This window comes from Lithobates pipiens, unplaced genomic scaffold, assembly GCF_037356315.1.
Source record: "Lithobates pipiens isolate NorthernLeopardFrog02 unplaced genomic scaffold, aLitPip1_a1.2 Scaffold_14, whole genome shotgun sequence".
NCBI classification, from domain to species: Eukaryota; Metazoa; Chordata; class Amphibia; order Anura; family Ranidae; genus Lithobates; species Lithobates pipiens.
The window spans coordinates 1,223,212-1,246,688 of record NW_027507728.1 but is presented as its reverse complement, the minus strand read 5'-3'; the positions used below and the strand labels follow the sequence as shown (position 1 = coordinate 1,246,688).

At 41.9% G+C, this 23,477-nt stretch overlaps 1 protein-coding gene across 2 annotated transcripts in view; it reads left to right on the top strand.

Annotated features, from left to right (window-relative positions):
• C5 (complement C5) overlaps window positions 1-23,477 on the top strand; it is a 171,513-nt gene that overhangs the window by 119,490 nt on the left and 28,546 nt on the right. For both annotated transcript variants that reach the window (XM_077479159.1, XM_077479158.1), the window contains exons 24-29: window positions 302-514; window positions 589-664; window positions 7,066-7,225; window positions 17,867-17,962; window positions 19,198-19,375; window positions 21,663-21,868. In XM_077479159.1, coding sequence (XP_077335285.1) covers window positions 302-514; window positions 589-664; window positions 7,066-7,225; window positions 17,867-17,962; window positions 19,198-19,375; window positions 21,663-21,868 — 929 coding nt within the window. The remainder of the gene's footprint in view (window positions 1-301; window positions 515-588; window positions 665-7,065; window positions 7,226-17,866; window positions 17,963-19,197; window positions 19,376-21,662; window positions 21,869-23,477) is intronic.

Genomic DNA, 23,477 nt, shown 5'->3' with positions numbered 1-23,477 from the left:
ATTTATACAGAGACTTGATTACACACAGGTGGATTCTATTTATCACCATCAGTCATTTAGGACAACATTGGATCACTTAGAGATCCTCGCTGAACTTCTGGAGTGAGTTTGCTGCACTGAAAGTAAAGGGGCAGAATACTTTCGCAAGGCACTGTATTTGTTATGACCTCTATGAACAACTCATTTAAAGTCCCATTGGTGAATTCGTTTTGTATTATAAAATAGAATTAACTGCAATTAGGCTTTAACAACAAAAAATAAGTGTGATTCATCTGCCCCTTGTTCATGTTATGGACTACAGGTAATATTCTGGGCGAGGTGATCGACACCATCGTGAGTGGAAAGAGCATAGAGACTCTGGTCAGCATTCCAAAAGGTAGCGCAGAGACAGATCTGATGAGAGTGGCGCCCATCTTCTATGTCTACCATTATCTGCAAACAAAAAATGAATGGAGCCTGCTGGGTCCTAACACCTTCATGATTCAAATAGAGATGAAGAAGAAACTGAAGGATGGTAAGTGTGCTGAGCACTGTGCTGTATGTTTTCTTGTCTTCCATATCCACACCATATTCATTTCTTCCTTCCAGGAGTTACCAGCATTCTCGCCTTCCGCAAGGGTGACCATTCCTACAGCCTATGGAGAGACAGCGACCCTAGCACCTGGTACGGGATAATTTCCATCGTTATGTTCCAATTGATTGTATTTTTTATTTTTTTTTAAAGAAAACAATGTGCAAACAAATCTAGAAACAGAAGGACAAAATTCCAAATAATTGCTGTTGTTCTATAATCGTGTCTGATGTACAACATACACAAAGATATGAAGAGTGATTTCACTGGACAACAAAAATTATTAAAAGCCAGCAGCTATAAATACTGCAGCTGCTGACTTTTAATAAATGGACACTCACCTGTCCCGGGGTCCAGTGATGTCGGCAGCCGAGGCCGATCGATCACTCGGCTCTCGGCTGCTGCCGCCGCCATTCTAGGTGAGGGAATCAGGAAGTGAAGCGTTGCGGCTTCACTTCCCGGTTCCCTACTGCGCATGCGCGAGTCTTGCAGTGTAATAGGAATGGTCCGCGCTGTCTCTCGGACCCGTGTGTGTCCCAGCAGACAGCGAGCCAGGACAGGAAGAGGCATAGACTCCCGTGGGAGTCTATGCCTGGAAGTGGGTGCAAATACCTGTCTTAGACAGGTATCTGCACCCCCTCCCCCCTGAAAGGTGCCAACTGTGACACTGAGGGTTCCGCTGAGCGGAAGTTCCACTTTAGGGTGGAACGCAGCCCAACATTCAATTTAGTTTACCTCATTATCAGTATAAGCCATTGCAGCCAGATCAATTATACTTTAGGGTGCCTCTTTTTACATGATTCCAACCTTACCCTCATGCTGCAGTGTTTGAGTAAGTCTGCAGATAGCTCAGAGAGAGGTCAAAGCTGGAACCAGGGAACATACTGGCTGCATCTCCACAGGCTGATATTCAGAGCTGGTCAAACTAAACAGGCAATATTACTAGCACAGACTATAACAATACCATAGCACACACGATTTTGTTACATTGAAGGCCATAGGTGTGCACAGCCTATTGCTTAAAGCCCCATCCACTCAATCAGAAATTCTGCCAGCAAAAGTCGGATGGGAGCTTTTGGTTAGTAATTCCGACCATGTATACACTCCATCAGACTTTTGCTGGCAGAATTCCAGCTAGCAAAAGATTGAGAGCGGGTTCTCTATTTTTCGGTCGGAAAAAGTACCGATCGGAAACTTTGATCGTCTGTACAAATTCCAACGCGCAAAATTCCTGCGCATGCTCAGAAACAATTTGACGTATGCTCGGATGCATTGAACTTCATTTTCTCGGCTCGTGGTAGTGTTGTACGTCACCGCGTTCTTGACGGTTGAAAGTTCAGAGAACTTTTGTGTGACCGTGTGTATGCAAGCCAAGCTTGAGCGCAATTCCGTTGGAAAAACCATCCAAGTTTTTTCTGATGGAAAATCCGCTTGTGTGTACGGGGCACCCCAAAGCTCAAAGTACAGTGCACCCCAAAGCTCAAACACACATGTGTATGTGTGCATGTGTATATATACTGATGGTATATAGTAGAGTAGTAGACAGTAGTAGTAGTAGTACAGTAGAGCAGTGGACAGTGACAGTAGAGCATTGCACAGTGTCAAAGCAGTGGATGGTGTCATAAGGCAGTGGTTCTCAACCTCAGTCCTCAAGTACCCCCAACAGGCCATGTTTGCAGGTTTTCTTGCACAGGTGCTTTAAATCAGAGTCAATGACTTGGTATTTTGGACAGCTATTTTATTTAATTCTTAATAGATAATATCTTATTCCCAAAACATGGCCTGTTGTGGGTACTCGAAGACTGAAGCTGAGAACCACTGTCATAAGGGAAAAGATTGGTGTCAATAAGGCAGTGGATGGTGGCAGTAGTTTTTATTTTAATTTTTTTTATGCAGAAAAAGGTCTTTTTTTTTTTTTTTTTTTTATTTGGTGAAGTATAAGGGGTCTAAACAGGGGGAATATGTGCCATACAGGGTGATTAGGGTGTGCCCAGACATGTTGAAGGCAGAATATTACTCAGTGAAACATTATTAACCACTTACAGACTGGACCATTTTGCTGGCTAAAGACCAGACCACTTTTTGCGATTCGGCACTGCGTCGTTTTACCTGAAAATTGCGCGGTCGTGCGACGTGGCTCCCAAACAAAATTGACGTCCTTTTTTCCCACAAATAGAGCTTTCTTTTGGTGGTATTTGATCACCCCTGCGGTTTTTATTTTTTGCGCTATAAACAAAAAATTTAGAAAAAACTCATTTTTTTTACTTTTTGTTATAATAAATATCCCCCAAAAATATATAAAAAACATTTTTTTCCCTCAGTTTATGTTCTTCTACATATTTTTGGTAAAAAAAAATCGCAGTAAGCGATTATTGATAGGTTTGCGCAAAAGTTATAGCGTTTACAAAATCGGGGATAGTTTTATGGCATTTTTATTAATAATTTTTTTTTTACTGGTAATGGTGGCGATCAGCGATTTTTATTGTGACTGCGACATTATGGCGGACACATCGGACATTTTTTACACATTTTTGTGACCATTGTTATATATACAGCAATCACTGCTATACAAATGCAGTGATTCCTGTGTAAATGACACTGGCAGTGAAGGGGTTAACCAGTGGGTGGCAGTGTAGGGGTTAAGTGTTCCTAGGGGTGTGCTACTAACTGTGGGGGGCTGGGCTTTGTTTTAGTAAACACTGATCTCTGCTCCAATCACTTGTTGCTAGGCAGAACGGGGAGATGCTGTTTACAACGGCATCTCTCCGTTCAACCGCCCCGTGAGCCGATCGCGGGTATGCCTGCGGCGATCGAGTCCGCGGGACCCGCGACCGGACTCGCGGGGGTCCCGGCCGGCGACGCGCTCGCGATGACAGGGCGCCATTAAAGATTGGACGTACCTGTACGCCAATATGCCTGCCCGTGCCATTCTGCCGACCTACATCGGCGTGCGCCGGTCGGGAAGTGGTTAAACAACAGGGAAGTCACATTTTATTTTTTCCATTTGCCCTTTCTGAGTAGTCAGCAATTACAATATATCTTTGGCTCCTCTTCTTCAACTTTGTAACTGACATCTGCACAGAGTTGAAGCTCTGGACATACCAACTCATTATTCAGAATAGCACCACATACCTGCACCTCCTAACTTTTTGAGATGGGAATGAGAGACCTCTATTAGCAAAAGTATGTCGGCATAGGACACACTCCCTGCCATGCCCTCTTAAAGGAGAATTAACCAAAAAAAAAGATTAGTTAAACCCATAGGTACTTTTTTTACCACTACTTTTCCTTTATACTGGCTTTTGAAACTTACAAATGCTGCAATTTGGAAACTGTTTAGCACTGGGAAACACGTTTTGAAAGAAAAATAGTGCATTTTTTTTTACAACTATATAGATCAGACCAAAATGAGGAACACATGAGGAGGAATGAGGGACAGAAGGACTTTGTTCCAAATCAAGGACAATCCCTCGAAATCAGGGACAGTTGGGAGCTATGGCACCACATAAACTGAAAGAAATATATCACATTTTAAATCTAATCCAGACACTGACACTCAGAAAACTCAGAAACAAATCACATATTACTTTATCTAGTTTGTGAACTGCTGCATGTCCACACTTGTAGGTGACAGGTTCCCTTTAAAGGGTAACCACTTTCATGGGGGAAAAAAAATTGCAAACAAAAAAATAATATGGTGTATACAATCGCGACACAAATCATATTGTAATTGAATGTTATTAAAAATTAGCTTTCCTTTTCAATCTGCAGCTGCTGTCATTTTCTGTCAAATGCAATGCAATATGGCTGCCTGTAGGTGTTCTGTACATAGAATGTTTACAGAATGCCCCCCCAGAAACATAATTTCCTGCTTGTGTGATTGTCTCACTGATTTTCCCCAAAATCTGCACTAAGATACAAGTCAGATTTCAGGCATCCCCTGCAACAAAAATGTAATTTTGGTGAGATACTCCCAAATGGAACACGTCTAAATGGATGAAGACCCAGCAGCTTTTCACATTAGAGCCCTGCAGGTGCACAGCTGATTGATAATTATGAAACCACTGCCGTTAGACTCACTTTTCCTCATGGGCACAGACAAACACACAGGGATTTCTTAAAGGGGTTCTACACACATTTTTATCTTTTATTGTCATTCATTTCCCACTGCTTCAAATATTACTCAATGCCCCTTTATTTTAATTTTATTTTCTCCTACCTTTCGTTCTCAGCTATTTTTATTATCTTCCCCTGCGGCTGTGGGCAGGGTTTTTGCAGGGATCAGCATCACTTCCGCTGATCTCCGCACTGTCTCCTGGGATCTGGTCTAAGTAATTCAGTTGCGAAATCTCGCAAGACTTCAACGAAGTGCAGGGCCGTCTTTAAGGCAGGGCAAAAGGGGCAGCTGCCCTGGGCCCTGTCATTGTTGTGGGGCCCAAAGCAGCTGCCTCATACTTGCCAACTATCTCAGTTTACATTCCCTTGTCCCTTGAAGTTTTAGTCCTGTGCTGTGTCCCGATATCTCAGTGTGAATTGCTGTTACTAATGCTGCCCAGCTCTGCCCTATTGTTGTGTACAGATGACTCACCTGCAGACCCTGTGTTTACATGTAAATAACCGGCATTCATATGTAAATAACAGTGACATGCATATGTAAATAGCTGAGGCCAACGGCACTGATATGTAAATAAAGGCAGGATTCATATACCATGCCCCCCTGCAGTGAGGAGATGATGTACTGTAACCAATAGCATCCAGTGAGCAGTATTACTGTACAGTAATCTCTAGCAGCCAATCAACAAGCAGAAATTATGTGCTGTAGCCTCTAGCAACTAATCAGTGAGCCTTAAGGAGTGCTGTAACCTCTTGCAACCAGTCAGTAAGCAGTAATGATATGCTGTAACCTCTGGCAACCAATCGCAATTGCTGCCTGATCTGATACAGTAAACTCATTTTAAGTCTAGTTGCTATTTATTGTATGTCTCAGAGCAGGTGGAGAGCGAAATTGCATGGGGGAGGGGGGCCCTAAGAAAATTTTTGCCCAGGGCCCAATCAATATTAAAGACGGCCCTGACGACGTGACGTCATCATGCCGGCCGTTGACCTGGCAACATTGCTCAATAACAGCGCTCGGAGCTGTAGCTACTGAGCATGTGCGGGAACCAGCAAAGCATGCTGGTTCCTCACAAGGGAGGAAAGGAGGAAGTAATTGCTTGTGGGCTTCAAATGCCCACAAGCAAAATAACAACGGCCGAACAATAGGGATAAAAAGAAAACTTTGGAATAAAAATGGACATGGTTCGCAGAAAAAGGCAGAAAAACTACCGTAAGCGTTTTTATTTAAAGACATCTATTTTAACCACTTGCTTACTGGGCACTTAAACCCCCCTCAGTCCCAGACCAATTTTCAGCTTTCAGCGCTGATGCACTTTGAATGACAATTGCGCGGGCATACAACACTGTACCCAAATGAAATTTTTATCATTTTTTTCCCATAAATAGAGCTTTCTTTTGGTGGTATTTAATTACAGCTCGGAGTTTTATTTTTTGCTAAACAAACAAAAAAAGATGCAAAAAAAAAAATCATGTTTTAATAGTTTGTCATAAAATTTTGCAAACGGGTCATTTTTCTCCTTCATTGAAGTGCGCTGATTAGGCGGCACTGATAGGTGGCACTGCTGGGCACTGATGGGCGGCACTGCTGGGCACTGATGGGCGGCACTGCTGGGCACTGATGGGCGGCACTGGGGTGCAGCACCTTTGAGGCAGATTGCGGGCACTGCTGGGTGGCACTGTGGGTGGCACTGCTGGGTGGCACTGTGGGCACTGCTGGGTGGCACTATGGGCACTGCTGGGTGGCACTGACGGGGGGCACGTACTTTTATTAAGTGGGGCACTGCAGGGGGCAGGTGGGCACTGTCAGGGGGCAGATGGTCGCTAGCAGGGCTGGCCGTGATCGGGACTGATGTCCCGATCACGGCCGCCGGTGATCGGCTATTTTTTTTTCTCCTCGCGCTGTCAGCGTGAGGAGGAATAATAGCCGATTACCGGCTTCGTTATATCACATGATCAGCTGTCATTGGCTGACAGCTGATCACGTGATAAGGGGTCGGGATCGACCCCTTGCACGGATCGGTGATCAGGCGAGTCTCATGGACTCGCCGATCACAGAGCGTGCCGCGCGCGCCCCTCAGGGGGCGCGCAGGGCGCTCGTACACGGGACGACGTCAATAGACGTCGTCCCGAAAATTGAGATCCGCGCTGTAGCCGTCAATTGACTATAGCGCGGATCTCAAGTGGTTAAAGATTAAACCAAAAAAAAAAAATTTTTTTCCTCAGTGCAGAATCGCTTTAAGAATAAAAAAAGGTAAGAATCTGCAACAAAGTTTGCTGTTGTACTGTATATAAATCACCCAGGGGGAATGTTTTTTTCCTCAACAAAACTGGAATTACGCTTTAACAAGGGCTGTGATCACACTTCATTTTTTTCTCAGGTTAACGGCCTTTGCGATGCGCACCTTTGGAGAAATTCAGCAATACATATCCCTGGATCACATGTCTGTGTGTAACAGCCTGATCTGGCTGATCGAGAAATGCCAATCCAAAGACGGATCATTCCAGGAAAAGTCATCATCAAACCCTATCAAACTGCAGGTGACAAAACACTAGTGAAGTAACTGATCAATACACTCTATTCTTATTATTATCAGTTATGTATTCCTTTGTTTAGTCCCTATAGTTTAGCTATCAATCAACATGCCAAGCACATGTTATTGTTACTATCACAATGCTATCACCCTTGGCTATGAAATCAACACACGTTTAAGGTCAATTAAATCTCATTTATTTCCCAAGGAAATAAGGAAAATGTGCATCAAGTATCAATAAAAGTTACAATAATATACATAGCATACAATCACAGTGCAATCTAAGCCATACTTATCCGACCTTCGCAGCCACACCTCATGACTGGGTCTCCTGATGGAATACAGAGGGACAGAGAGAGAGCTCAGGTCACAACCCCTTTTGTCAAACATACTTCAGCCATACCACACCCTACTGCCAGTCCCATTTGGTTTGGACCAATCAGTGTTCACATGACAGCCCCCCTAATATTGCCATATTTGGCTTTGTGGCCAGTCCCATCTGACGTGCCCTGGGCCGTCTTTGTAAGCTTGTGCACACCATTTGGGCTGAAGGTAACTCCTTTGATATGCAGGTTCTGCCACATTCCTCTACACATTCTAAACATGTGTCATGCAAACATCAACATGGCTGAGTTCGGCTGTACACACAGCGGTGTAGATGTATAATAATAATTCCTGTCTGATTCCAACATATGCCGCTTTGCGCCTAAAAGGCGCATACCACCCTTCTTCAGACACGGCTCCTTTTGAACAGTCCATAACTGTCTTAACGTGTGTGGTTCCCCAACATGTGCTTCCGAACCAGCACCTGTGGCACAGTCCTTAGCTTGTGTAACGCGTGGTTGTTTCCAACGAGCGCTCCAGAGACATCTCTTATGGAACAGTACACAAGTGTCTTACCACGCTGTGTTTTCAACGTGTGCAGAAACAGGTCCTATGGAGCAGTCCATAATTGTTTTACCACGTGATGTTTCCCAACACGTGCCGCTTTGCCACTGAGTGACACATTTCCACCATTCTTCAGCGACAGCTTCCATGTCACCATTCTGTATCTTGGGTATCTTCAGGACGGCAGTACAGGCAAGGGGTGCCCATTCATTCACCATTCACCAGCACCCATTCAGAGCAACATATCACCCAGCTTTCAGACCCAGAGTCTTGAGGAGGGCCTTCTTGCCCATATTACTAGCCTACAATACCCATAGGTCATACTCTACCACAAACATAAATCAACTTATTACCATAATATATACTTATATATGTATTACGCACCCCGCTCCCAACCTCCTATAACCTTTTACTGTAAATACGGGTCGGGATTAGGCAGGCTTGCTCGCAGCGGCATTGCAGGGCTCTGACTTGGCAGCAACGTCTCCAATTTGTACACAGAGAGCTCACTGTCAAATCGTCCCTCAACTTGCATAGACAACTGGGAGACCCTTCTAGATAAATATCGCTTAACTACACATATAAGTTTACAACAATTACCAAACCCACACAATTCCACCCCTGTACCTGGATTTCAGAGATCACGCCCATTGTGTACCATGCACCTCTACCTACGGTTAGGTTCAAGGAACCCTCGAGTCCCATGACTAACACTACACCGGTATTCTTTAGGACAAAGAAACAAAAACTCGCCTATGTCCTAAATAATACCTGGGTGCCTTCTTCCCAGCAATGACCTCTCCATCCAGAATACAGAGAGAAATAACTTCCCAACATTATTCGTTCATCCCCATGTATTGATCTAGCCTACAAAGGACATCATGGTCATGCTTCCGACAAAGGGAAATATCCACCTGCCTCCAGCGTTTATCTTCTCTGATCACATGTGTGATATAGCCTCAAATGCAACAAGATAGAGTCCCCAGTCAGTAAGCCCATTGATGCCACCAAACATACAGACCAAGTCTGCACTTCTGTATGTGAGAACATACAGCATAACACCTTTCACAATCCAACTTAGCACCACCCATACAGGCATTCGACCACTACTTTGGATTAGTGTAAGCAACGTGTTTTGGCAAAATCTTACTGAGCGGTGACGCTAACTCATCAGGCCACTGCCCCTCATACAGAGACGGTATAATCAGCTTGATGTTGGCTGATATTTCCACCTGCCTCCGAGTGCGCGCCAGAGCCAATGACAGGTTTCTGTCTTCCCTACCAACCTCTCAACATGGTTGACAGAATCCGGAGCCACTCTAACCTGAGTGTTTCTGTGACTTCATTGAATGTTATCAAGGATACCACCAATCTCCCGGGGTAACAAAGTCACGCTCCTTCTCTGAAGCTATGGCTGCGAGTTTGTTCCTCAGGAGGCTGATGTCCACTCCATTAACAACACCCATCCCAGCTATTGTTCCCCCCCTAATATAGTGCTGAATACAACCCTCCTCTTTCGGGTTACTCCTCAGCAATAAGCATCCTGCATGGACCTCATTCTCATCTTTGGGAGTAAGTCACTGGTACAATAACCGCACCTGATTCAGTGTATACTCAGCACATATAGGGTGATAGGTTTTTGTCAACCACCATGAGATGTTGCAGCACCATGTGGTGAAGTCCTACGGTACCCTGGTAGCCAGCGTTTGTTCCCTTTATTTTAACGGAGCATGCTCCTGTGTGTATTTACTGGCATTATCTGTGCAGGGTTTCAGCCTCTCAGGTGAGACACCAACCGGGCCTATCTTCCCCATGTCTAGTTCTGGTGTCCCACATGTCCAGTAACCGAAAGCTTCTCTCTAGGATCGCTTGGATTGAGACACCACCCCTACGAGGATGTTTTCACCCCATTGATGTGTCACCTGGCACCCTTTAGTCTGATCCACAGCTACCTTATTATGCATAAGCGCCAGTATGCCTCCTGGGTACCTGCACCATATTAACTCCGTTACACCAATACATGTAATACATTAAAACCTTTCTTCTTTCAATTCCTCCTTCCAACAAAAAAACACATATTTTACATTTTCATGTTTTGACGGATTGGATGTGTCATAACTCTTCCCCAACCTCCAACCCCTTGCACATGTATAAATAACATGTTTGCATTCATCAGGAGAGACTTCAGCAAAAATATTTCACAAGTTCTCTTGCTAGGCACAGTCTTTCAGATTCAGCATTAGCACCAAATTGTCCATACGAAAAAAACAGGTATTAATCTGAATCTTTCGGTTTTCCTTCTCTCCTGATGTTTATTGGAACTAATTTGTGGTATGGTGTGGCACAGACAAACTGCCAACCAGATGATCATCTGTCATCCATGTTCCAGAAGCCTCTCCAATTCTCGCTCCACTTGGATTCTGGAAGTGAAAAACAAGAGCAGTATCAAATTCTTATCCACAATATCTGCTCGCTTACCATGTTTACTTATAGTTCCCTCCTTGGAGCCCAGGACCTCAGTATTCCTGGCTTCTGCAACTCTGACCAAACTATCCAACCAACCATGACCTCTTTAGGCTACACCCACTGTAAAATGTATCCCCATGGTATGATCAAAAAAACGTTTAAAACTGAACGTCAGTGTTGCTTCTCAAAAACTTCAAATTTTACAAACTAAAAAACAATGCATCTATCTGTATCTTTACGATGTATGCACTGCCCCTTTTCAGGTGACTGGTTCTAACTGAGGGCATTGTCAATTCCCCCCCTTTCAGGTGGATTAGACCTACTACTTTTCCACCTGAATAAAAATATAATTACCATAGAGGACTAAACCAATATCAAAAAAAAAAAATTTTAGAAGAAAAAAAAAATACAAAAAATAAAATAAAATAAAAAAAAAATAAAAATGAAAATAAAAATAATTTTTTTTTTTTTAAAAAATTAAAAATCTGGCCATGATCACACAAACAACATGACAAGACAACCATCATACGACAAGACAACCACCATACAACAATGACAAACACTCAACTTTTAGTTGAAAACATCCATGGATTTTTCTCCTGCAAAGAGTGCTTATTCCAATCTGAAATACAATTAGTTAATGGGGAAAACAAAAACAAAACAAAGCATATGTATCATCACAACATTTTAGCTTCATTTGTAACTCTTTTTAGTACTATTATTTTTCATTGTTTGCAAACAATTACTAACTAATGAGCTCATGGTACCATGTGATAATCGATTATGCATTTACAATAACCTAACCCCTGTTCTGCTATATTTTACCACTGTTGTTACTTTGAGAGACCTGCAAACAAATGCAAATGTCTGTATACGAACCAGTTTAACTCCTTCCTGGTCTCTGGAAAAAGGAACACACAAGTGATTACACACAATTCTTATGTTAATCAGCAGTATTGGATATTCAGGAAAAGTTTACAAAGACTGACAATAAGAGAAGAGTAAATAAACACAAGATTAAAAAAACTCATAACAGAAACATCTTTTAACCACACAAAAGAAAAACCACGATACCAATTCAGGGGTTTATCCCTAAAAGTACAAACCAAAAAAATGTATATCTATATCCAGGTCCTCTATCATATTCTGAACTTGAAACTTACATCAAACCTTTTTCATAGCCGGGAAACATTGACCAGAATATTCTTACCATGCTTGCAGCTCACTAAGTTCTGCTAACATTGTTTCCCCCAGTGCTATATTTGAGTAACCATGCGTCTATCTCCATTTTGACTCTACACAACTGTCCTACATATTGTTTTTTAGTTTCTAGACCCCGCATTTGCGTTTTACACGGGAAATGGGTTTGATTACCATTGGTTCCGTGCTGTGGATGGCTACCCCACCTGGCTGAATAACACACACGAAGCCTTGGGGTCGTTTTCGGGTATAATTTCCTTTCGATATCATTATTCGCCGCCCGACAATATTTTGAAATGTGACCCCCCCTTTTACACAAAAAACATTTTAGTTCTGGTTTCCCTGCATAGGCCATTTTTTTAGCATATGGCGCTGGAAACCCACATTGCTGGATAATATTACTGCGATTGGACTGCACAGACTTTATACTTTCGTTGTCTGAGGAGTCATCCGAAGTGTCAACTCCTGAGTCAATTTCAAGTGCAGTTATCCCACCTTTATTTGCTTCTTCCACATCGATTCCCATCACATTACTATCATTTGCAGTGATAATAGCATACGGGTTTTCTTCATATTTCACTTCTGGCTTTTCTATACACTGAGCATGTGCGGAGGGTACCTCCACTATTGCACACTTGGAGGATAATTCCATTATGGCTGCTTGTGCCTTAAGCCTTGTGATAACCTGCAAATTCTCAGCCTCCCTTTGATTCAAAGAGGCAATGCAACTTTCTCTTAATTTGCACGTTTGTTCTAATTCATCTAATCTCTGTTGCAATACACATTTCTCAGTCACTAATTGTTTAATCCGACTACTAGCATCCGCATCAGCCTTTTCAATCCTGATTGATATATCCCTTACCTGTTCCATCACTTCTTCTCTATCAGCAAACCATTCTAATTCTTTTTGTTCCGCAATCTCTTTCATTCTCATTAACATGCATAAGGCATTGGCCATTCTCTGTTTCCTGCCTTTTTTTGACTTATTAAATATGCGACTGTTATGTGTATCACATTGTTTTAAAAGTTCATTAAACTGATATGTTAATTTACCTTTGTGAGTAACTTGAAATCTAATCCCACCATGCTTGCTAACGAAACCTTCAATGGCTTCCATTGATATGCTAATTAGCCTATCCACACCAACTGGTTGAGCAATCTTGCTTAGACAAAAGAAATCAGATAACAAGTGGACAACAAAAAAAAAAAAAAATACGAACCGTTTAAATTTCCAGTGACTTGTGGTTCTACAGCATACAAGACACAAGGCACACTCTTAATCAATGCCTTGGTCTTCTATTGGACCAGAGCTATTTCACTCTCACGTGTGTAGAAATAAAAACCTATACTTCCTCCACTTTTTCCTCAAAGATGTATGGTAATTCCTGCCACTCTCTAACCAACACTGTGCATTAGCAATACACTAAACAATCAGATACCAAGCACACAACGACATAGAGGAAGCTGTTTAGAAGCTAGCTTTGACCTGTAGTCCCACTCCAAAAAAAAAACAACAACAACAAATACAAATACAAATCCGTTTACCCACGAATTTCTGTAGGAGAACACACTCTTATTCAATGTCCTTCTACCCGATAGCAGGTCATAGGGAATTTCTATTGGGGCAGAAAGTTTTTTTTCACAATCACGTGAATACTTCCACTTTTCCCTCAAAATTGTATGATTTATCCTGTCAATCTGCGGTTATATCACATAACCAGGGATGATCAGTCCCTTATCTCGCCAGTGCGGCAATTTGCCCTCTGGTTACAGTTTCTGCAGCAAACACAACAATAATGTACATATATATATATATATATATATATATATCAGTCACAATTCTCACCAGGTTTTACGCGTCCGTTCTACCAGTGGAATATCTCCCAGAATCCTCCTGCTCATCCAAGCGTGGTTTCAGAATTCGCGAGCCAGCGCTAATCTTGTCCACACTAAAGATGACTTCCAGTTCTGGGTGGCTTTGAGCATCTGTGCTTACAGGGACTCAAACAAAAATACCTTAGATTTTTGTGGATTCTGTGTAAAAATACGTTTTACACGCCTTCTGGGGTGCCAAATGAGGTAACTGATCAATACACTCTATTCTTATTATTATCAGTTATGTATTCCTTTGTTTAGTCCCTATAGTTTAGCTATCAATCAACATGCCAAGCACATGTTATTGTTACTATCACAATGCTATCACCCTTGGCTATGAAATCAACACACGTTTAAGGTCAATTAAATCTCATTTATTTCCCAAGGAAATAAGGAAAATGTGCATCAAGTATCAATAAAAGTTACAATAATATACATAGCATACAATCACAGTGCAATCTAAGCCATACTTATCCGACCTTCGCAGCCACACCTCATGACTGGGTCTCCTGATGGAATACAGAGGGACAGAGAGAGAGCTCAGGTCACAACCCCTTTTGTCAAACATACTTCAGCCATACCACACCCTACTGCCAGTCCCATTTGGTTTGGACCAATCAGTGTTCACATGACAGCCCCCCTAATATTGCCATATTTGGCTTTGTGGCCAGTCCCATCTGACGTGCCCTGGGCCGTCTTTGTAAGCTTGTGCACACCATTTGGGCTGAAGGTAACTCCTTTGATATGCAGGTTCTGCCACATTCCTCTACACATTCTAAACATGTGTCATGCAAACATCAACATGGCTGAGTTCGGCTGTACACACAGCGGTGTAGATGTATAATAATAATTCCTGTCTGATTCCAACAACTAGCAATAAACCTTTCACTGCCCAGGGGAAGAGTGATATCTGTCTATTTCTTTTTCTCTTTATCTGGCATCTAAATATCTGTGTTTCGCTACCTGTCTGTCTATCTATTTATCCATTTACCTATCTACAGTATCTGTCTACCTGATGTAGCGCTTACACCTCACAGGCGCTGCTAGTAATGATGGGCCCTTTGGTCTGGACCGATTCTCTTAACCACTTAAGCCCCGGACCAATTGTCAGCCTAAGGACCAGAGGTCTTTTTACAATTTCTCACTGCACTGGTTTAACTGGTAATTGCGCGGTCATGCAATGTTGTACCCAAACAAAATTTGCGTCCTTTTTTTCCCACAAATAGAGCTTTCTTTTGATGCCATTTGATTACCTCTGCGATTTTGTTTTTTGCGATATAAACGGAAAAAGACCGAAAATTTTGAAAAAAAAAGATATTTTCTACTTTTTGTTATAAGAAAAATCGAATAAACGAAATTTTAGTCATACATTTAGGCCAAAATGTATTCAGCCACATGTCTAAAAAAAATGTCAATAAGCATATATTTATTTGGTTTGCGAAAAAGTTATAGCGTCTACAAACTGGAGTACATTTTCTGGAATTTACACAGCTTTTAATTTATGACTGCCTATCTCATTTTTTGAGGTGCTAAAATGGCAGGGCAGTACAAATCCCCCCCAAATGACCCCATTTTGGAAAGTAGACACCCCAAGGAAATTGCTGAGAGGCATGTAGAGCCCATTGAATATTTTTGTTTGTCCCAAGTGATTGAATAATGACAAAAAAAAAAAAATTACAAAAAGGTGTCACTAAATGATATATTGCTTACACATGCCATGGTTATATGTGGAATTGCACCCCAAAACACATTTTGCTGCTTCTCCTGAGTACGGGGATACCACTTGTGTGGAACTTTTTGGGAGCCTAGCCACATACGGGACCCCGAAATCCAAACACCGCCTTCAGGACTACCTATCACAGTTTCGAAGGCCATAAAATGCCAAAATAGTACAAAACCCCCCCAAATGACTCAATTTTGGAAAGTAGATGTTGAGTCCATGGAATATTTTATATTTTGCCACAAGTTGCAGGAATATTACAAACTTTTTTCTTTTTGCACAAAGTTGTCACTAAATGATATATTGCTCACTGATGCCATCTGCATATGTGAAATCACACCCCAAAATGCATTCTGCTGGTTCTCCTGAGTACGGGGATACCACATGTGTGGGACTTTTTGGGAGCTTAGTCGCGTACGGGACCCCGAAATCCAAGCACCGCCTTCAAGATTTCTTAGGGCATACATTTTTGATTTCACTCCTCACTACCTATCACAGTTTTGAAGGCCATAAAATGCCAAGATGGCCCCCCAAATTGCCCCATTTTGGAAAGTAGACACCCCAAGCTATTTGCTTAGAGTCATGGTGAGTATTTTACAGCTCTCATTTGTTTTTGAAAATGAAGAAAGTAAAGAAAGAAACATTTTTATTTTATTTTTTCAATTTTCAAAACTTTGTGACAAAAAGAAAGATCTGCAAAATACTCACAATACCTCTCAGCAAATAGCTTGGGGTGTCTACTTTCCAAAATGGGGTCATTTGGGGGGTTTGTGCCATCTGGGCATTCCATGGCTTCCGAAACTGTGATTGGCAGTGAGGAGTGAAATAAAAAATTTACACCCTTAGAAAGCCTGAAGGCAGTGCTTGTTTATGAGCACATTATTTGTGTAGTTTTATGAATTGTTACACTCATTTCTTTTGGAGCACTTTATTTATTTATTTATTAGATATCTTATAATGAATTCATTTATTTATTTGATATTTTTTATTAGGATTGCAGGTTTCTTACTATTTATTATATATATTTTTATGATAAGTTATTTACTTAACACTAGTCACATGGTGTTTATATTGAATAATTCTGTTTATGAGTATGAAAATCGCTACTGGGGATTAGTCCTTGGTAGTATACGTGTGAAGTATTTGTTAGGTGAAATTTGTGGGGTAGCGCAGTTATATCTTTTGTTTTATGCTTACTTTTGATGTGTGTCACATCGTAATAATTGCAGCTTTATAATATTTAGATCATATTTGGTGGTTGGATTTTTAGATAAGCGCAGCATTTTCTTTCGTATTTAATCTTCTTAAATTAATGGTTGTGAATTTGATGGGTATGAACCCTGATTGATCTGGGTGCACTTGACTCTGCATAACAGTGCCCAATCTGATTGCCAGTAATTTTACCCCAGTGTTTAACCACTTGCTGACCAGCTCACATACATTTACTGGGGCAGGTTGGTTCTCCTACGTGAACTTACGTACCTGTACGTCGGTCCGTGCAAGGAGGATAGTGGGCGCTAGCATGCCACCGCGGGCACGCTGCCGGGGGAGCGTGCCCGCGGGTTCCGTGGACTCTATGTCTGCTGGTAACCCACGATCCCTGTGCACAGAGGCAGAACGGGGAACTGCCTATGTAAACAAGGCGATTCCCCGTTCTGCCTAATGACATGTCAGAGATCTTCTGTTCACAGTGATCTGGAACAGTGATCTCTGTCATGTCCCAGTGAGCCCATCCCCTCTACAGTTAGAACACACCCAGGGAACACTAGTGTTAACCCCTTCCATGCTAGTGTCATTTTTACAATAATCAGTGCATTTTTCTAGCACTGATTAATGTAATAATGTCACTGGTCCCCAAAAAGTGTGATTTTGGGTCAGATTTGTCTGCCACAATGTCGCAGTCCTGCTAAAAATCGCAGATCGGCTACATTACTAGTAAAAACAATAAAAAATTTTATAAAAGTCCCTAAATCTATCCTGTAGTTTGTAGACACAATAAACTTTGTGCAAAACAATCAATATATGCCAATTTTTTTCATGAAAAATATGTAGAATACATATCGACCTAAACTGATGAATAATTTTGTTTTTTTTATTTTTTGGGGAATATAATTGTCAAAGCAATGTAGTGCTGTATTGCAAAAAATGGCCTGATCATTATGGGGGCAAATCCTTACGGGGCTGAAGTGGTTAAAAGAGAGACTGGTCGGTAGGGTTTCAGGGATAGTTTATCTTTGAGAACTGATAGTAGCTCCAGAATGATATTTTAGGCTTAAACAGAACCCAGTGACAGCCGCCAACCAGCGATGTCCTGTGGCATCAAACTTGGCCGTGATAATGACTATCTATCTATCTATCTATCTATCTATCTATCTATCTATCTATCTATCTATCTATCTATCTATCTATCTATCTATCTATCTCATAAAAAAATAAATTAGGGCTTGGTGGAGATACAAGCACTTACCATTATTATTTCCTCTGTGTCTTGCATTTCAGGGGACGATTCCCAGAGAGGCGGCTGAGAAGACATTGTATCTGACAGCATATGTCATAATTGGAATTCAAAAATCCCGCAATATGTGTCCAATCGCTGTAAGTCCACACTACAGAGTCCAGAGCAACACAAACTACCTGAAGGGTTTAATAAAATGACACAATAACTGTCACAAGCTAGGTTAGGTAAAAGAGGTTTTTCATAAATTCAGTTTCCAGAATTTATCAAAGGTGAAGATGTTTGTGTTGAAAGGGCTATAGTGGGGGGGGGAAGTATTTCTAAAAACACAGCTGACTTCATGTTCCGGATTCCATTAGATAAAAATTACGTGCTCCTATTTTCTTGTATTAAGATTAGATTCTGTTAGATAAAGTAGAGAATGCTGGAGACACCATAGGAAGTAAAAGGTAGTATTTAGAAAATTAGAAAAAAATGTACCTTGAAATATAGCCACTGGAACACGTGTTCATCGGACGATTCCCCTCTGTTGCTCTTCCATTGGCAAATGTAAGATTTTGAATAGACACGTGCACTACCGAAAAATGAGATTTGTTTTCATCTCATTCGTTTTTTGTTTTTTTTCGTTTATCGGATCATTCGTTATGATCTGCATTCGTTACTTCGGATCATTTGTAACTTCAGATGCATTTGTGTTTCTTCCGTTCTATTTGTTTAGATGCAGCATTCATTACTTCGGATAATTCCTAACTTCGTATGCATTCGTATACGTTATATTCACTTTTCACTTTTTAATAGTTACTTTAGCCAAATTTAAAAGGACATTTCAATAAAAAATGTTAATCTAATCTATCCCAAATTAGCTGCTATGGCACAGAGACCTGAATAGAAGAATTACTGACTGATTTATCATCATGCAATATGTACAATACATTATAACAACCAAAATAAATCCTAAAAGAACAAATACAAAAAACGAAATTATCCGAATCGTTTTTCGTTCTTTCGGGTTTTCGTTCTTTCGGGTTTTCGTTCTTGTTGACAATTCGTTTTCATATTCATTAGTCAAAAGAGTCTTTCGTTCATTTGGATGCTTCCTAATGACCGAATATGCAGAATTTCGATCAAAAACTATTTTGTAACGAAACTAATTGCACATGTCTAATTTTGAATTTTGAATTTCCCATCATGTTCTTTCTAGTTACACTAGTTACAAGAACAATAAAAATATGACAGAAATTCTCAACCTTCCACACTCCATCCTCCTATATTGAAGTTCCCATTATACACTATTGTAGTTGAATTTTATAAAAATGTCTATGTCTGTCTTTTTATCACTGTGTGTGTAATGACTTTTTTTTTTGCTATATCCCAGCAAATAGACAACGCCCTGGCGCTCGCAGTAGACTATCTGTCCAGACAGGCATCTAGTGCTCAAAGCATGTACACTATGGCGCTCTGTGCATACGCTCTTCAAATTACAGATACAACACTACAGAGTAAACTTCAAGTAATGACGAAGATAAAAGGGGAGGCGCTCACCAAAGGATCCAGTAAGTCTGTGTTATCGTCATCATCAGAATTACTACTGCGTGTAACGGCAGGCATCCCAATACTTTTGATAATATAGTGTGTGTGTGTATATACTGTATATATATTTACAGATTTACTGGATTTACCAGCTCATCTGCACTGCCATGACCTGATGAACATTCCAACCCACCTGACACTCTGGGTTCAGACATGTTTTCACCATGTTAAAGCAGAAAGTCAGACAACTCTGTGAATTTATGTTCTGATAATGTTTACTAGAACAGTTCAAAGAAGATATTGTCACAAAGAGGAGGATCTGCTGAGTTTTAGGCAACAGCGCCAACTCAGCAAAGGAATTCCTCTAAATAACACAAGCCAAGATATTTGCAGGTTAAACAGTCTATTATATACACATGTACATTGAAGTTCTGCTTGCACCTGATAGGATAAACAAAGGTAAATGGTTATACTGACAAATTTCTAAAGGGGAAAACCTCGGCCAGCCTATAATATAAACCCTTAACCCTAATGAGAGGTCAGATGGTATAATGGCCCCTGTAGCAATAATGACAGCAATGTCCCCCTGTTGCAGATCTGATGGTCTTCACTGGCAGTAGGAGCTCATTAATTGTATCCAATAAGGTGTAATAGCAAGCAGTAAGGTTTCTTGAAATGGTAGAAGTGTGTGTCATGGCAATCAGGGGAGGAGTACAAAGACAAGTGTGTCTTGCCTACAGTCAAGCATGGTGGTGGGAGTGCCATGGTCTGGGGCTGCATGAGTGCTGCCAGAACTGGGGAGCTACAGTTCATTGAGGGAACCATGAATGCCAACATTTACTATGACATACTGAAGCAGAGCACGATTCCCCCCCTTCAGGGGCAATGGGCCGCAGGGCAGTATTCCAACATGATAACAAACACAAATCCAAGACGGCCACTGCCTTTCTAAAGAAGCTGAGGGTAAAGGTGATGGACTGGCCCAGCATGTCTCCAGACCTAAACCCTATTGAACATCTGTGGGGCATCCTCAAATGGAAGGTGGAGGAACACCTGCTCCGTGATGTCGTCATGGAGGAGGGGTAAGAGGACTCCAGTAGCAACCTGTGAAGCTCTGGTGAACTCCATGCCCCAGAGGGTTAGGGCAGTGCTTGAAAAAAATGGTGGCCACACAAAATATTGACACTTTGGGCCCAATTTTGACATTTTCACTAAGGGGTGTACTCACTTTTGTTGCCCGCAGTTTAGACATTAATGGCCGTGTGTTGAGTTATTTTGAGGGGACAGCAAATTTACACTGTTATACAAGCTGTACACTCACTACTTTACATTGTAGCAAAGTGGCATTTCCTCAGTGTTGTCACATGAAAAGATAGTGTACTAACTTTTGTGATTTTTTTTATATACAGTACATTTTCATGTAAATAATATGCCAATGTTTTATAAACACTTCTTAGTATGTAATTAGCAGTATTTGTTTATAATCTATACAGTCTCTACTTTTACATAGCAGTGTGCAGTGATTCTGTAAGGCTCGGTTCACACAGTAGGCGGCACGACTTGCAGCGCCGCGACCTGCCGCGACCTCAGCGGCGACTTGCAAAACGACTTCTGTATAGAAGTCAATGCAAGTCGCCCGAAGTCGCCGCAAAAGTAGTACAGGAACCTTTTTTCTAAGTCGGAGCGACTTGAGTCTATTAGAACGGTTCCGTAGTACAGAACGGGGCGCGACTTGTCAGGCGGCGAAGTCGCCTGGACAAGTCGCCCCTGTGTAAACCGAGCCTAAGTCTATGGATAGGGCTGTGCTATTACACTGAAAAGGAAGTACACTAGCTGCTTTATTTATGGAATTTCTCAGCTGTTAAGCGAAGGTGCTGATTGCACTGCCAGAAAAAGTACCTGCAGACCTTTCTATAAAATATACACATATCCGTTTATTCAGTAACTTTAAGAAAATGTTTCTTTATAAATCCTTTAAAAGCAAACATACTTGTTAAATAGCAGTCACCAACAGATGGCGTTCCTGTTACAGCTCGCTGTGCAGATCTTGCACCACTGGGGCTCCTTGGGCTGCTGTGTAGTAGAAGATTTCCCCACTATGCTTTATTTGATTTTTTTTGTTCTAATAAATTAGGACACTTCTTTGTATGTATGCCTGAGAGCTATTGATAACTTATTCTACATGAACTGAATTATCATTTATATCAGAGACTATTTAACATTTTCTCAGCTCTCAGTATAAAGTGGTAGGTCATGGCACACTTCACGTCTCAGAATTAATCTTTGCAATCAATGATCTCATGTTTGTAGGTTTTCCACCGGTTTATCGATATTGGAAAAATACACTGAATAAATTTGACTCAGTCACACCTAGTACAGAAACTGCAATGATGGTGGAGACAACGGCTTATGCTCTGCTAGCTGTACTGAAATCCGGTGATCATGAATATGCCAAACCAGTTGTGCGATGGTTGAAAGAGCAGCAGCGGTATGGTGGAGGATTCTTTGGAACACAGGTATGGATGCCATCAGTCGCCATCAGTCCACCAAATAGTTGTTTAATTATTTTTATTAGGGTTGCACCAATACTAGTGTAGCACTTCCCCCCGAAGGAGCTGCTGGTTAGATTTGGGCTTACCGTTTCCTTCTGTTCTCCTTGTTTCACGTCTAGGGGTGTCCCGTGGTAAATGGCCTAGTAACTCGAGAGACTGACAACAGATCCACTTGAATGGATTTTATTTGAAAAACGTAGACAATGAACAGTCTCTTAAATTTTGGATCAGAGGGTTGGAAAGGAAGTTCAGGTACTCTTATGCCGCGTACACACGAGCGGACTGTATGGCGTACTTAGTTCGTCATACAATCCGACGGACAGTCCGTCGTACTTTCGACTGAACGGACTTGACCACACACGGATGCACAAACAGTCTGTCGAAAGCTTGCGCGATGACGTGTACAGCACGTACGACGGGACTAGAAATAGGAAGTCCAAGACACAGCAAAGCACCCTTCCGCCGTGTAAATCCTTTCTGGGCATGCGCCATTCTTAGTCCGTCGAACTAGCATACTGACGAGCGGATTGTCCGCTGAAACCAAAGTACGACGGACAGAATTTTGAAAAATCCGAAATTCTTAGTACGCCAGACTGCACGCTGAAAAAGTCCGCTGAAGCCCACACACGAGCGGATTGTCCGCTGAAATGTGTTTCGACGGACTAAGTACGCCATACAGTCCGCTCGTGTGTACGCGGCATTATGCCGCGTACACACGACCAGACTTTTCGAGGGACTAAGTCTGACAGACTTTCGACGGACTTTCGGCGGAGTTCTGACGGACTTTCCGAATGAACGGACTTGGCCACACACAATCACACCAAAGTCCAACGGATTCGAACGTGATGACGTACGACTGGACTAGAATAAGGAAATTCATAGCCAGTAGCCAATGGCTGCACTCGCGTCGGTTTTAGTCCGTCAGACTAGCATACACACGAGCGGATTTCTCAGTAGGAACTGGGTCCGGCAGAGTTCTGTCGGAAAAATTTGAAACATGTTCCATTTCTAAAGTCTGTCAGAACGTTCGAATGGTCTGCCGGAATCATTCCGTCAGACTTTTGATGTTGAAAAGTCTGGTCGTGTGTACGGGGCATTAGTGTCAAAGTCAAAATGTTGAAGAACTTGCTTACTTTGACCGCATCCAGAGAATAGCCATTCGCAACTGTGATGTTCACTCAAGTTGGACAGTCCTTCTCTCACAAGGCCTAGCAGCCAACAAGGTGCTTAACTCAGGAACAAGTCTTTGCCACAGACGTTGTTGTAGAACATGTAGGGAAACTAAACTTGAAAAACATTCGTAGGATACTTGGATCTTTCAGCCAGCTTGGCGATATCCATGAGACCGGATTCTCTTGGGTACTTCAGTCCTTCCAGGCTCTTACTAAGAAACCAACCCGTACGTGGTCTTCTTCTGAAGAGTCCTCCCCTGGAATGCTTGAAGTCACTGGGTCTCTCCCAAACTGGAGACGGCACCCAACCATCTCAGAATCCTCCTTTAGTTTCCTTGCCTTGGGCTAGCCAGCCTCGAGACATCATAATCGGGTGGATCCACACCCCAGGCCATAGCCTT